This window comes from Manihot esculenta, chromosome 8, assembly GCF_001659605.2.
Source record: "Manihot esculenta cultivar AM560-2 chromosome 8, M.esculenta_v8, whole genome shotgun sequence".
NCBI lineage: Eukaryota > Viridiplantae > Streptophyta > Magnoliopsida > Malpighiales > Euphorbiaceae > Manihot > Manihot esculenta.
In genome coordinates this window covers 3,435,055-3,449,799 of record NC_035168.2, presented here as the reverse complement: position 1 = coordinate 3,449,799, position 14,745 = coordinate 3,435,055, and the positions used below count along the sequence as shown (strand labels likewise).

The window sequence follows — 14,745 nt, the reverse complement described above, 5'->3', positions numbered from 1 at the left end:
ATATTGAGTTGGTCAAGATGAAAAAATGATCACAAAAATTTTTTAAATTCTACTACTAATATATACTTTATAATAAAAATAATAATAATTTTATAAAAAATTTATTATGGTACAAAAAAATTTATTATTTAACTTATTAATTTTAAAAAATATAATGCAATATTTATAATATTTTAAATAATTTATTAATTGTTCTATTACTCTTAACTATTAAGCATTTTATTATTAAGAAACTTATTAATTAATTTTTTAATTTTATAAAAATATTTAATACTTCATTTCATAATTTTTATTTTTTGTTTATTTTATGTTACTGTTAATTTTTATTTTTTATATTATATTAATAGATAAATTAATTATTATAATCTTATTTTATTTTTAAAATAATTATTTATTAATTTTTATTTTTTAAAAAATAAGTATTAAAAATATATTTTAGTAAATTTTAATATATTTAAAATGTTTATAATTAAAAAATTAATAAAAAATTATAAATAAAATGAAAAAAATAATAGAACGGATGACGAATTAATTTTTTTATATTAAAAGCAATTTAAATTCTTTTATAATATTTAGTGATTAAAATAATTAAATATTAATTAATTAATAATTTCTTTTAAAATTTAAAAAATATTTTAATATATTTTTAAAATTGAAACGTTAAGTATGTCTTTGTATAATACAATAATCAAATATAGATCGTTTCCTAGTTTTATTATATCCAACAAGTAGGGACTGAAAAATAGAGAGAAGTCAACTAATTGCTTGTAGAAAGCTGTTTCACACGGGATACCTACCAGGTCTTCTAATCCTCTCCACTGCCTTGTCCCACCCCACCGCCACCGCCACCGCCACCACCACCACCAGCACCACCAGCACCAGCACCACCACTTTTAACTCTAGTCCACTCCTGTTCTTGTTGTCTTAACCATAGTTAACTTCTTATTTGTCTCTTACGCTTTAACCCAACAGCCTGCACTGTTTTGTCTCTTTGATAAACTCTATTTATTTCTCTCTCTCTCTCTCTCCCTCCCTGAGTAATAACTCTCTCCCTTTCTTTGAAAATCCATTACCCAAATAACGGCAGACTCTCTCTCTCTCTCCCTCTCACTGAATCACAAGAAACAACCATTGAATTTGGTTTTCGCTTTCATTTTTCGTTTACAGGTGTGGAAGGTGGAGGAAAAGAGAGGCGGAGCAAAGAAAAGATAAATTTTGAAGATTTTTGGATTGTTTTGAATTTGGAGATTTTGTGGTTTGTTGTTGTGCATTTTTTTTGGGGAGATTTTTGAGGAATGGTGGTGAAGATTATGAGGTGGCGGCCCTGGCCGCTGTCGGGTCCTCGGAAGTACGAGGTTAGGCTGGTGGTTCGGCGGATGGAGGGGTGGGATCTGGTGCCGGAGTGTGGAGAGAAGGAGAAAAGGTCAGACAAATTAACTGTTGAGGTTCGATGGAAGGGTCCGAAATTTGCTCTGCGTTCTTTGAGGCGGACAGTGAAGAGGAATTTCACCAAAGAAGTGGAGTTTTTTGGAGGGAAGAACGGGGTCGTTGAGTGGGACGAGGAGTTTCAGAGTGTTTGTACTCTATCGCCTCAGAAAGAAAATGTGTTTCATCCATGGGAGATCGCTTTCACAGTCTTCAATGTGGGTTTGTTTTCTTCTTCTCTCTCTGCCAATTTTGTTAAAAATTGTCCTTTGTCCTGCTTTCTTTTTTCTCTGGGTGTTGGGAGAATTGCAACCGGTGAATCTCATGGATGAAAATTTTGGGTGACTAGTTCTTCATCTTTTTTTTTTTGCCTGCTGTTAAGGTGGAACTGGTTTGTGATTGATAAGCTTAGTGTGTCTTCTGCAGTTATGATTTTTTTTTTTTACTTTTTTTTTCGCTGATTCTATTTTTTATGCAATTTGGCTGGATGAAAGATTCTTAATTTTATCTTTGCGATTTGAAGTTGGATTTTGTATGATAATATTTCTTCACTGTTGCATCCAATTGATTTTGTTAGACACAGAATTTATTTTTCTGTTCACAGTTTAAGATCGGTGTTTGATTTGATTGTTTGAAGGCCTTTGATTGCAATTCTTTTTTGATCTTTTTTGAAACATGGTTAGTTGATTTTGCTGCTTTTGGTTTCAGCTATTTTGTTATTATCATCATTTGATTGCAATTCTTCTTATTTCTGTTATTTATTTCTATTTGCATAATTTGATTACAAGTTCCTCAAGTTTTTATGTTCTTAGTACCCTTTTGCTGTTGGGTGTCGACAAAATAACAAACCTCTTTGGGAGAATTAAGCTGTTTGCTTTCTGATTCAGAGCACGATAGGAAGTCCAAAGAACAAGGTTCCTGCTGTTGGTACTGCGTCGCTGAACCTTGCTGAATATGCTTCTACTGCTGAACAGAAAGAGTTGGAATTAAGCCTTCCTCTCTTGCTTCCTGCTGGTGCAGCTGAGCCTAAGCCAATGCTTTGTGTATGTGCATTAGAATTTTTTTTCCACTATTAGATGAAGTGCTGATAAATTCTTCCCCCCCCCCCCCCCCCTTCTTTTTTTTTGAGTATCAATAACATCTCCCTCTCCCAAAATTCACTTATTCAAACTTTGTATTAACCACACAGATATCACTTATCTTGTTGGAACTGAGGTTTCCAGAAGCTACAGAGCCATTGCAGAGAGAGATAGTTCCTGTTTCATCACCCCCTCAATCAGGAGAAACTGTTTCAACTGAAAAGGATGAGCTTTCTGCAATTAAAGCTGGTCTGAGAAAGGTAAAGATTTTTACAGATTATGTTTCCACCAGGAGAGCAAAGAAAGCTTGCCGTGAGGAAGAGGGAAGCGAAGGCAGGTGCTCGGCCAGAAGTGAGGAAGGCGAGTATAACTATCCGTTTGACTCGGACTCAATTGATGATTTTGAAGAAGGAGAATCAGATGAGATCAAGGAGGATTCTGCTGTCAGGAAGTCATTCAGTTATGGAACACTGGCTTATGCAAATTGTGCTGGAGGATCATTTTACTCTGATATGAGGAAAAATGGTGAAGATGAGGATTGGGTGTACTACAGCAATCGCAAATCAGATGTGGGTTGCTCACACATTGATGATTTAACTCAAACCTCTGAGCCATCTCTATTGCAAACCTCAAAGCGTAGCATACTGCCTTGGAAGAAGAGGAAGTTGAGCTTTAGGTCACCCAAGGCCAAAGGAGAGCCATTGTTGAAAAAGGGATATGGAGAAGAAGGTGGAGATGATATTGATTTTGATCGTCGACAGCTTAGCTCAGATGATGCTGGCGTTTTTGGGGTAAGATCAGCTTATGTTTTACGTGTTATGCTTTTTTCTTTTTAATTTTTTTTTTAAGAATCTATATTATGGTTTTTATTCTAGTTGATGGTATTTAAAAAATAACCTCATCGATCACCTTTGCATATTCATTCAGGGCATTCTTGTGGTTATTGGTTCCTTGCTCTTTTTTTATTATTAATTCCGTACACCAACTAGAATGAGTTATAGTTCTGAATGATGGCAACTTTTTTGCAGTCTCATAAAGCAGATGAGGATTCAAACACAAATCGATCATCAGTTTCTGATTTTGGAGATGACAATTTTGCTATAGGCAGTTGGGAGCACAAAGAAATAATAAGTCGTGATGGGCACATGAAACTTCAAACAGAGGTCTTTTTTGCTTCAATTGATCAGCGAAATGAGCGAGCAGCAGGTGAGAGTGCATGTACAGCACTTGTCGCTGTCATTGCTGATTGGTTTCAGAACAATCATGGTATTATGCCTATCAAGTCCCAATTCGATAGTTTGATTAGAGAAGGTTCACTGGAATGGAGGAACCTATGTGAGAATGAGACCTACAGGGAGCAATTCCCAGACAAGCACTTTGACCTTGAAACCATCATCCAAGCCAAAATTCGATCACTTTCTGTTGTTCCTGGCAAGTCCTTTATCGGATTTTTCCATCCCGAAGGCATGGACGAGGGAAGATTTGACTTTTTGCATGGTGCCATGTCCTTTGATAATATTTGGGATGAGATTAGTGGCTGTGGATCAGAACATCCTAACAGTGATGAACCTCAGGTCTATATTGTAAGCTGGAATGATCATTTTTTCATCCTCAAGGTTGAACCAGAAGCTTACTACATCATTGACACATTAGGAGAAAGGCTCTATGAGGGGTGCAATCAGGCATATATTTTGAAATTTGACAGAAATACAATCATTCGCAAATTGCCAAGTGTTGCTCAGCCATCAGATGAGAAAATAATGGGTGATCAGCCTATTGTGGCAGTTGCTGGGGAACATAAGAACCAGCAGTCGAACTCAAAGGAGGAAGTCTCCGAATCAGGGACAGTAGTAATCAAGCCTGAGGAGCCAGGAAAGACTGAGGACGAAGGCGAGGTGATTTGCCAAGGAAAGGATTCTTGCAAGGAGTATATAAAGAGCTTCTTGGCTGCAATTCCAATACGGGAATTGCAGGCAGATATCAAGAAAGGTCTAATTGCTTCGACGCCACTTCATCACCGTTTGCAGATCGAGTTCCACTACACCCAACACTTACAAGCCTTATCAGAAACTCGTGCAGCAGCAGCATCACCGCCACCATCAGAATCGAATGATGTTGCAATAACAGAGGTTGTTGCATAGAGACTTGCTGTAAATTTTAGGAAGTGTGATTAGCCTAATTTGTCTTTATGCTTATGGGATTAACATAGAGGAACCTATATCAGTTTTTTGAGGAGTTTGCAAGAGAAAGGGTTTTGTTTCTTTCTAAGTTGCAGTTGAAATGAAACTCTATATATTTTTCTTCTGTAGCCACATTGTCTGTGTCTTTGTTACTGTTAATGATTCATTTTGACATCTACCAATTTGTTTTTGCCTCATTTTTCCATTGAAGTAGGTGATGTAATGTTCTGTACAGCACTGGAATATCTGCATCAGCCCTTCCAATCTCCTCATTATGTTTATAACTTAATTTTGACATTTCTCAAAAAATTCTTGTATGATTTTGTAATTTTCAGACTGGTACAGAGTTCACATTTTGCATCAGCTTTCTGATTTTCTGATTTTGCAGTGAGAATCTGAGTAGTTTCATATTCTTTGGATTCTGATTATGTGCCAATTATTTTGATTGGAATCAGATATTCTTTTAAGCTGTAAAGAGAAACTTTTGAAAAGGGTGTTTCCTTTAGAGGACAAATTCCAATCAAAAGTTCTCTATTTGACACCTTGTATTATGTTGTTCAAAAAGAGAGGATTAGGAAGGATAAATTAAAATATTTTTATTGTCAATTTTTGAATTATAATACGTTTTATTATTATTTTATGAAAGTAATTATACATTTTATCTATATATGAAATTTTCACCTCCCAAAATTTATATAATGCTTTTGCCTACCCCAGCAGTGCATGTTCAAGGTATAACCAGCAGTGGGCTACTCCCCATGAGCAGAATAGTCCCAAGTCACTTTCATGGATAAATAATTGAATTACCAAACAAAATTCATTGGCCAAAAATTGCAGTTGCATTAATGACATACAAAAAAAAAAGGCAACCCTTTCTGAAAAGGCCACATATTTCTAAAGTCTGCAAGTGGAAGTTCCAAAGATAAGAATCCCCTCATAACATTTTATTTAGTCAAGCCTCAAGCACAAGTGGTAATTTTTTTTTAAATTTTAAAAATATTTTTATGTATTTTTTAAAATTGAGAAATTGATTATTGAGTTTTTGTATATGGTATTTTTTTTATTGATTTAAAAGTGGAGTAAGACTAAGTTTATTATTAAAACATAAACATAAGCTTTTAGATTTTAATGTATAATGAAGAGGAAATTTGCTGGACTTGATGGTCCTGGTTGGTGATAGGTCCACCATGCAAGCGCAAGTGTGTAAAAATGGCTGGAATTTGGCTGAAAATTAAGTGGAAAGATAAGCCAAGTGCACATGAGGCAAGGACCCACTTCAACGAGTTGGTTCAAAGGTTTATTAGGTAAGAAATGGGGCATCCTTCAAGGCTGGCTATTAGCTATGTGTCTTTAATTTTGGTCAGGCTTTTAGCTATTTGTAGAAGATAGGGTTTCTTCACTTAAATTATGGTCCCAAGCAATGACAGCCACCACGCTTGTCTTAATTCCTTTTCCTATATTTGATGTTTATGGCGTTGTCATGTTCCTTTCTGTCTGCTTCTTTCTATTTCACATATTTTTCTGCCTTTATTCATGTGTTAAACGAATTTTTTTCTCTTTTTCTCCCGCTCTTGCTTATTAGGGGATTATTTTGAAATGAAATTCTGGATTTTTAAAAAAAAAAATCTTTGGCTTATAAATGATGTAAATATATATATATATTATAAATTGTTGTTTAGTGAGGTTAGCTACAGAACATCAAAAGCTCAAGGAAGGCTACAAGGTTCTATATGCATATAACGGCTGAAATATCATGGCATTCAATTGATATTTTTTTAGGTACCGAAGCCAACTTTCGAGATGAGAGATTTTACCATTTATGCTAAAAAAGTACATAAATTTACACAATTCATTGTCTCCAATCCCACAGAACTCCAGTAACTCAAGCAACAACTATTGAATAAGCTACAAGTTAAAAGATCAACTGACATTAGAGTTCAGATAACAAGTCAGGAAAGAAGAGGGAGTTGATACATGTCAAAATCAAGAAACAGCTGAAGGAAACGACAACAGCCAGCCAACAAGGCTTGATCTCATCAGCAGCAAATGGTGCATCTAACCAATCCATTTTCGTTGCGCTCAGGGCACCTAATAGTATGCATTTCATCACTATCTCCATCATTGAAGACCTTGCAACTTCCATTGCAATTGAAGCAAACAAAGAAACTTTTGTTGCCACAGCCAGCACAAGGGCTATTGGAGAGTACTTAATGGAGCTTTTTTGGCTTCCCTTGCTTGTGCAAGCTAACCACTTCATCGGCTTCCCCTATGTACCTTCCCTTCTCTTGATGAAAAGCCTTGGAGGGATCACTCTTCCACACAATATCCTCCATAGTTCATCCCTATATTCCAAGTGCATCGAAACATCTCTTTCGTAGAACTCAACTTTGAAACTCTCTAACAAAAACAGATACTTCTCAAACTTCTTGTGTATAGAATTATAAAGTCGTGTCGTCCAGCAGAACATTTCTCTTCAAAATGTGAAAGAGATGGATATTCTTCAGTACCCTTCTCAGCTTCGTTAGCTGTATAATACTATCTCTGAGGAGACTGGAGACTCCAAATTATCTACGGCAGGCGCTTGTTACTGAACCCTGTAAAAGGTGTAAGTTTCTCCTTGTTGCAAAAATGGAGTTCCCATTCATGTTGTTTATCTTTTGATCTGTGAAATGTTCGGCTTCTGGGAGATTTTTTTATTTTGTAATCTTCATGCATGTAATCTGATGGAATTTGTAGGTTCTGATTGCAGAACTTGTCTGGGGAGTTCAGGTGAGAAAGTAGACCATGTTTGAGTGTGCGTATATAGTTGGAATGAGCCTCAATTTCGTCAGGACTCTTCTCTTCATTGATTTTATTTCTTGTGTTTTTGTACTAAAAAAACTGGATAGCATGTGATCAGAAGAAGCATTTGATCAGTGGAAGCAATGACTAAGAGGACATGAGCAGTTACGGAGATTTCTGTTTTGGTTTCTAATTGCTGAAAAGTAATAGATTGAAAAGCTCTCTGTTTGGGTGGTGTCCACTGTGCCTCCCCACCCCTTTTAGTGCACTGACCCTTTACCAACAGTTTTTGATGCCTTATCGAGGTATGAAGGGCAAGGCCTGAAAGAGGGTGTGCTTTGTCATTTCAAAACAATTGAATGACTGAAGATACCCCCTTAGTGATTTTCTCAGCAGAGATTAATGCCCTTGATACCGTGAGGAGGCAGAGTTTGATTTGTGTAGTGGAACCAATGGAGTGGTCTCCGAGCTGAGCTGAATCAATGCAGACAAGGTGCGTGCACAAGGTCAAGGTTCAATACCAAGTATGAAAAAGCAGCTTTCAACACTAGTGGACTTTCCCCTTACCACCTATTTATTTACTTTATTTTATATAAGCTCGATAGATGAGACCTTTGCGACATCAATCATGTTTACCAAATCAAGTGTCCTACGATAAACTTCGAGGAGATTTCTTGGCTTTCACTGATCTATGTAAAAACTTTAGATTAAAATATAATGGACTTGGATATTGAACTATGTTCATGGTTACATATAATTCTAATTTCCATGTTGTAACTCTAATTGAGCTACGCTTCAATTGTCTGCAAGTGATACTTGTCACAAATAAGGAAAGAGAGGTCCAAATCCGCACATTTTCTACATTTCTTTTTGGCACCTGCAACTATAGGAAATTAATCTACAAATCAGATCCCTCCTGTAAATCTTCCATATCGAAGCACACAGCACAACCTAATCAAATGGGGTGGCAGTCTTTCAAGTAAGTACAGGAATCCATATTCCGTCGAGTTCTACATCTGATTTATAATCCTATTCCAGTGGGCAAACAGGTATTTACACCAGACATTTTAATCATTCAAGGATCACTACTACCGTATGGTTTATGCATAGCATACTTCAAAATCAACATATAGACGGTTATTATCATGAAATTATACCATATCAAGGGGCAACAGAATGGACATTCACAGTGGATCATCAATAAAAGTACCCATTGTATCAGTCCTAGTCTCAGGAATGCTTAAGATTCACAAATTACACAACATACTGTAGCAGTGAAGTAAAAGTAGTAGCAAGATACACAAAATACAATTTCTTTCTACATGCTATTTTTATGGTGATAGCAAATAGACTCCAGCGATCTTCTACTGCTTAACTATCTGCAACAGGCGATGCAAACCCAATACTGAAGTCAAATTCAATGCAAGTTAGTTCATGGCTTTTACCATCTTTCATCTTCATCTTAAGGGAGTATGAGCCCTGCATAAAACATAATCACAGTGACATGAATCAGGTATATAAAAGTAAATTCATTCCTTTTGTTTGAAGATAAGCAAAACTATATTGCATCAAACATTTTAAAATCCACAGTATCCAAATGAAACATATATTGCAGTTGAAACAAGGTCAAATGAAAACAGATGAACACAATATTTAATATATCTGCCAAGTATTAATACAAGTAAAGTTTGGGACCTATAACAACTATTTGAAGACCAATATTCAATAACTTACTAATGTAGTAAACTAAAGATGGACCAGAGAAATATAGAGCAACAAAACAAGACTTGCAGAAATATGGGTGTTCAGTATATGGAAACTAGGAAGATAAGCAGGTCTACAGGGATCAGCCCATCAATAAAACAAAAACTAAGTCTCTGATTTGTGTTGATGTGTGAAACTAGGAGACCACTAATGCTTCTTGAAGGAGGATAATCATAGGTGAAACATCTGTTCATCTATGATTGCAAGCAAGATATAAAACTTGCAAAACTAGCAATTGTGCAGTGCTTTCATGTAGAGGATCAAAGACAAGACTCACAAGCAACATGAAGAAAGGTAGCTATTTCATGGAGGATTGAGTCATGTAATGACGAACAAAGATGAATCTTCTACTGGCCAATTGACTTTGGAAAGCAATGGTGAGCTATAGCATACTAAGCCAAAAGAGGCCATCAAACCAATCAAGCTATTTGCATCTACCATTGTTTTGATCAGGGGTAAAAAAAAGGGAAAAAGAATGGCAAGAATTTTTTGGCAATGGATGTTTGACAGGTAACCACCAATCTTGAGGGATACATTCTCCAGCTTCTCTTGGTTTGCTCTTGAGAAACCATGCTTCTCTCCTGGTCTCATGAATTACTTGCTCAAAATTTATACAGCTGACAAAGGCCTAATTACGAGAGTCTTCTGAGCAGTTTACATCACATCCTAACCAGATTACAGTATCAAGGCATACCAAGCCTAAATCCATCAGCACTGGATAACGGCTAAACAATTGCACCTTTTAATTGCAGTTTTATACATCAACCAGTACATGATGCGCATATAATATATGCATGTCTATTTATCATATTCATACCATACATGAGTGTGTGTCCCTGTGAGCATGGATCAAACCAGCAATCTTTAAGTAGCTCATTCATCAGGAAGTCAATAAATAAACTAAAAGCATCAACCATGCTTTATAAAAAATATAGTTCATTTCAAGGTAAAAATCTGAGCAACTATTGCTCCATTTAGTTAGTGGAAAATATTTCCTGTATTTTGCAGCTTTTGACATGCATACTTTATTGGTTAACGGCAGAGGCATGATTACAGCCAGTTGCTGCAATTTGACTGAGCACACCACAGTCAACCCTTTCTGGTGTGATTTTCTCCTATTCAACTAATAATGGATTTTAGTTCAGTCAGAAATCTAAAGGATTTCTTTATTGAAAGAAAATAATGTCCTTCAAGTGCCAGAAAATAATCTTCACTACTTTTTCAGTGTTACACTCAAATATCATAAATGAATCATATCTCAGAAAAGTGTTATCAATGAAATATTTTTTTCTGCAGTAAAATTATTTTTCATGAGAAGACAAATCCTAACTTGCAGCAACTCAATGAAATTCTAAAATGAGGTTGTGTCCATTTATTGGCTCAGTCCAAAATAGAGTTATAAACTTTAATGTTTCAGCAGTTTCAGTCGACATAATAATTTCATAGATGAACATTTTGTACGAGGATTGGCTTACTGGGGGAGTAAATCCTGGTAAAACTTGTGAGTGAGACACTATGAACTCGCCATCAGACACAGGGCAGGATGTCTCTTCGCAAAGGTCATGAGTCTCACTATGGATGTGCCATCCAAAGTATGCAACATCAATCACCAGTTTTCCTCCAGAGATTGCATCACCTGCATCCAGCATAGTGGCAAAACCCAGCCAGTGTCAAAACTTAAAAACACCAATGTTGGTACAATACAACAGAATGATAAATGTAAAATAGTAAAATATAAGCCTTAATCCCAAACTAGTGGAAGTCTACTATATGAGTTCTTTTTTGCCATTAAGCTTTGTTTGAAACCAGTTCTGCATTACTATGTTTGGTTACATAAATAAAACAAAATGTACTATAGTAGTTTTTGTTTATACATTTAGGTTTTTTGGCAGTGCTTGTAATAGTGCCAACTAAATGGCAATTGTGGCATCCGGGTGGTGATGCTGGTTGTGATGGCTGTCCACAGAAGGGGGTGGAGGTTGTGTTGGTGACAAAAGTACAAAATAAGTAATAAAGTAATGATGATTAATAAGTTCTCATAAGTACTATATCACATTACAACTTTTATTACTTATATTAAACAAAACCTAAATGCATGAGCATGTAAACTTGTATTTATTTGTTAGAATAGTTTGGATGCTGCAATTGACTAAAATATAGATCCACAATGTGAGTAATATATTGGGAAGTAGCTTGATAATTTTTAACAATTGGGCAAAACAATGGTATTACCTTTCTTTACTAACATTATCAGAAAGCAACAACTTGCAATCTTTCAGAACAACAAAAAGGAAGTGACTAGCAAGTTCTCACCATCTTGTTTTTCAGGTCATCTTTACAAGAAACCTTACCTTGACTTCCATGTATATGCATGAATGTTCCAGATACTATCAAGTAAATTAAAACATAGAGATAACTATTTTATCCTGCCCCGATGAGGAATCTGTGCCCCAACCTAAATCCAACAGGAAATTCGTCTACCAAAGATAGCAGGGCCGTCCAATGGCCATTCGTTTGAAAGAAAGAAAAAAGAGCCACAGATGTTGCTATACTCATTAGACATAAAGAATTCGATTTAGAAAATTTTTTAAATATATATGATAACACTTTACCAAAGAAATCATTTCAAGAACAAAAAGAACGACAAGCAGTTCACTTAATTCACAAAGAGAATGCCAATTTCATATTCCCAAGTTAAGATAAGATATAGCAATATCAAGTACACTATCCCCAGCCTACTTGTCTGGATAATCTTTAAAAACACAAGAAAACTAAGTCAATGATCATTACAAAACAGTCAACCTGTGGTTGCAGATATGCTGAAGGTAGCTGGCTTCCCTCGCACAACTGGATTAGGCGATATCTCCACTCCTTTCACCTTAACATCATAATCAGTTTTCCCATCTGCATCAAACAAACAAAAAATGTTAACAAAAAAAGAATTGCAAACTTCTCTTGGACGATTTCTCGATAATCAGTGAGAGATGAACTGAAAAATGACAAAATAAGACTCTCTCTGAGTTTATTAAAGAGACTTACTGCAATACTTGACATCGGTAGCTTGGGTAAAAGGCAAGATCAGACTAATCGATAGAAGGAAGATGGATACAACCGCCTTGGACTGAATCATCTCCATGTACACAGGCGAAGATCTAGGGTTTCTAAACCGCACAATTTAAGGGATTTTTTCGGATTGATTTGAGAGAGAGAATGGGATTGAATTGAGATTGTTTCCGTGGACGTCCTTTATATATCAGATAGACGAGCCATAAAACATACAAATTGAGGAACCGGAGATGGGTAATTATTCTCTGCTTCGTTACCCAGGAACTGCATGAGACCTGAATCTTCCGATTAGACAGTCCATACTAATTGGACGGCCTGGATCCGTTGTGAGATAAGTACATGATGTTGGTCAATGGTAGTTGGCGGGAGAACGTTAGGTGGATGAATTCCAAAATTGTGTTGTTTTTGTTTTATTTTCACGAGTATTTAACGAAAAGGACAATTTTTAAGGAAATCCCTTATTTTTTAACAAAATTTCTAGGAGGCCCTTGTTAATATTAAGCTTAATTGGGAAAAACAAACTTAAACGTACTTGGCAGATTTCAACAATTTTTATCAAGATGTTTTAATTTTAGCAAATAAGTATTTAAGTTTAACTTTTGTAAAAGTAGAACTTTATTTATTTATGAAAAAAATATTTAAATTTTATATCATATTAAAAGCAATAACAAAATTATAAATACATGAAAATTTTAATTTCGAATTTTATAAGAGATTTTAAGGATAAAAAATTTTATTTTTAATTTTTTATCAATAAAATTAATAATTATATAGTTAAAATTTGCCTAACACGCGGATGTCGACTCGTTTTTAATAATTTAATTGAAGTATAGGAGCTCTATGTAATAAAAATCGAAAATATTGAAACTTACAATACTTCACTGCTAAGAAAGAACCCTTCCCAATAGAATGAAGAAACCACAAAAAAAAAAAGTTTTTTTTCCGATCAACTCTTATTATCAAAAGAACCCTTTCTGCAGCACATTATACTCTTATTTTGAGTAATAAGCGAAAAATATCATATTGAATGAACTATGATATTCAAGGTAAATAACCTTGATAAATTGTGGTTTTATTTAAATTTAACCTCATAAACTATTGTACTTTCAGGCTTGATATGATAGAAAATATATTGCAATGAATTTGAAAAGTTGCAGTTTCAACTTCTAATTTCTTATTCTTCATAAATGAGAAAAAAAAAGTCATAAATACTAAAAAAAATATTTATATAATACGAATTTAAAAGAGATGTGGCCCAATCTAACCTAAAACAAGAGAGATCTATCTATTCGATTCGGTTCTCTCAAGGAAATTTATTATTTATATTATGATAAAATTTATTAATTAATCTGTTAATTTTAAAAAATACATTAAGATATTATTGATATTTTATAAAATTAATTAATTAATTAATTATTTTATTAATTTTAACTGTTAAATATTTTATTATTTAATTTTTATATTTTAAAAAAATTTATTAATTAATTTTTAATTTTATAAAAAAATTATTAGTTAACCTATCGATATTTATAGCATTTTAAATTTTTTTTAATAAGTAACGATTATTAATAAATTTTTTAAAATATTTGAGAGTATTTTTTACCAACTAATAAATCTGTGAGTCAACACACAATTATTGGCCCAATAAACTTATATTGAAAAAAGGGCTATTTATTTGCAAGCATTTTGTTCCTTGATTCTTTTAATCTATTTTCCAACAGCCTAATCTTATCCTTGGATTGTTAATTAGCAGTTTTCTTCAAGGGTGGGCAAACTAAAGATTAATCACAAAGAGGGTTTCGTGCAGGTGTCCATTGCTTGTTGGTTTTGAAATTCTATATCCCTATCTCTCATTCCAAGTCAAAATCTTTGTATTCAATGTCTCTTATATGGGTATTATGGCCCTCTCTTATTTTGCATGTTAAATATTACAACCTCCATAAATGAAGAAGCCATTGTTTCTATTTGAGCAGGCAAACATAAGACCCACACAAGCATCTATTTCTGGTGTCCACTTTTGGTCTCTCTTCTATAATAATCTCAAGGGACAATGTGCTGTTTTGCTGTTTTTCACATCGATTTCAATCCAGGATGTTAGTTTCCTGTTGCCAATTTTTTTTGCATTTTTAAGGACTCTCTGGTTTCGTGTTAGAGATAGAAATTTAATGATGTAGGGCAGTGTGTATCATTTCTCTCAAAACCACCACAAGGTTTTGTTTGTATTAATGGAGAAAATAAATAAATATATGGTTAAAATTAGGATAAGACTTTGAGATATGAAGCACATGAACCGGAATTTATAGCATTTTCAAACTTAACTCGACGGTAAGTATATCTTAATAAATCTAAGAGATTTCAGATTTTACTCTCTTAATTTCCGGTTCCATTTAAAAAAAAAAATTAGAGTTCATAATATAATGGTTATATTATAAAATTTCTCACTTTTGAGG

General features: G+C 34.4%; 2 protein-coding genes and 1 long non-coding RNA gene across 3 annotated transcripts; 2 read left to right on the top strand and 1 right to left on the bottom strand.

Moving 5' to 3' along the window:
• Positions 1-754: 754 nt before the first annotated feature.
• Positions 755-4,868, top strand: LOC110621002. The gene is made up of 4 exons (XM_021764988.2): positions 755-1,643; positions 2,313-2,468; positions 2,615-3,295; positions 3,533-4,868. Exons 1-4 carry the CDS (start codon positions 1,296-1,298, stop codon positions 4,643-4,645), a joined length of 2,298 nt encoding a protein of 765 aa, XP_021620680.1. The 5' UTR covers positions 755-1,295; the 3' UTR covers positions 4,646-4,868.
• A 1,500-nt stretch (positions 4,869-6,368) lies between these two features.
• On the top strand, positions 6,369-8,086 carry LOC110621248. Its single transcript, XR_002488947.2, has 2 exons — positions 6,369-7,453; positions 7,573-8,086. It is a non-coding gene; the product is annotated as an uncharacterized LOC110621248 (long non-coding RNA).
• A 569-nt stretch (positions 8,087-8,655) lies between these two features.
• LOC110621247 (putative phosphatidylglycerol/phosphatidylinositol transfer protein DDB_G0282179) lies at positions 8,656-12,493 on the bottom strand. The gene is made up of 4 exons (XM_021765440.2): positions 12,269-12,493; positions 12,032-12,133; positions 10,705-10,865; positions 8,656-8,944 (listed from the first exon to the last, which is right to left on the bottom strand). The coding sequence occupies exons 1-4, from the start codon at positions 12,363-12,365 to the stop codon at positions 8,837-8,839; spliced, it is 468 nt and encodes a 155-aa protein (XP_021621132.1). The 5' UTR covers positions 12,366-12,493; the 3' UTR covers positions 8,656-8,836.
• Between the last annotated feature and the right edge of the window lie 2,252 nt (positions 12,494-14,745).

Bases quoted from the DNA above. Each gene is read 5' to 3' on its own strand.
- LOC110621247 (XM_021765440.2), bottom strand. From the start codon at position 12,365: ATGGAGATGATTCAGTCCAAGGCGGTTGTATCCATCTTCCTTCTATCG. The intron at 12,134-12,268 runs GTAAGTCTCTTT...TGTTTGATGCAG, and splicing joins TACCGATGTCAAGTATTGCA to ATGGGAAAACTGATTATGAT. The intron at 8,945-10,704 runs GTAAGCCAATCC...TGTTTTATGCAG, and splicing joins TACCAGGATTTACTCCCCCA to GGCTCATACTCCCTTAAGAT.
- LOC110621002 (XM_021764988.2), top strand. From the start codon at position 1,296: ATGGTGGTGAAGATTATGAGGTGGCGGCCCTGGCCGCTGTCGGGTCCT. The intron at 1,644-2,312 runs GTGGGTTTGTTT...TTTCTGATTCAG, and splicing joins TCGCTTTCACAGTCTTCAAT to AGCACGATAGGAAGTCCAAA. The intron at 2,469-2,614 runs GTATGTGCATTA...TTAACCACACAG, and splicing joins AGCCTAAGCCAATGCTTTGT to ATATCACTTATCTTGTTGGA.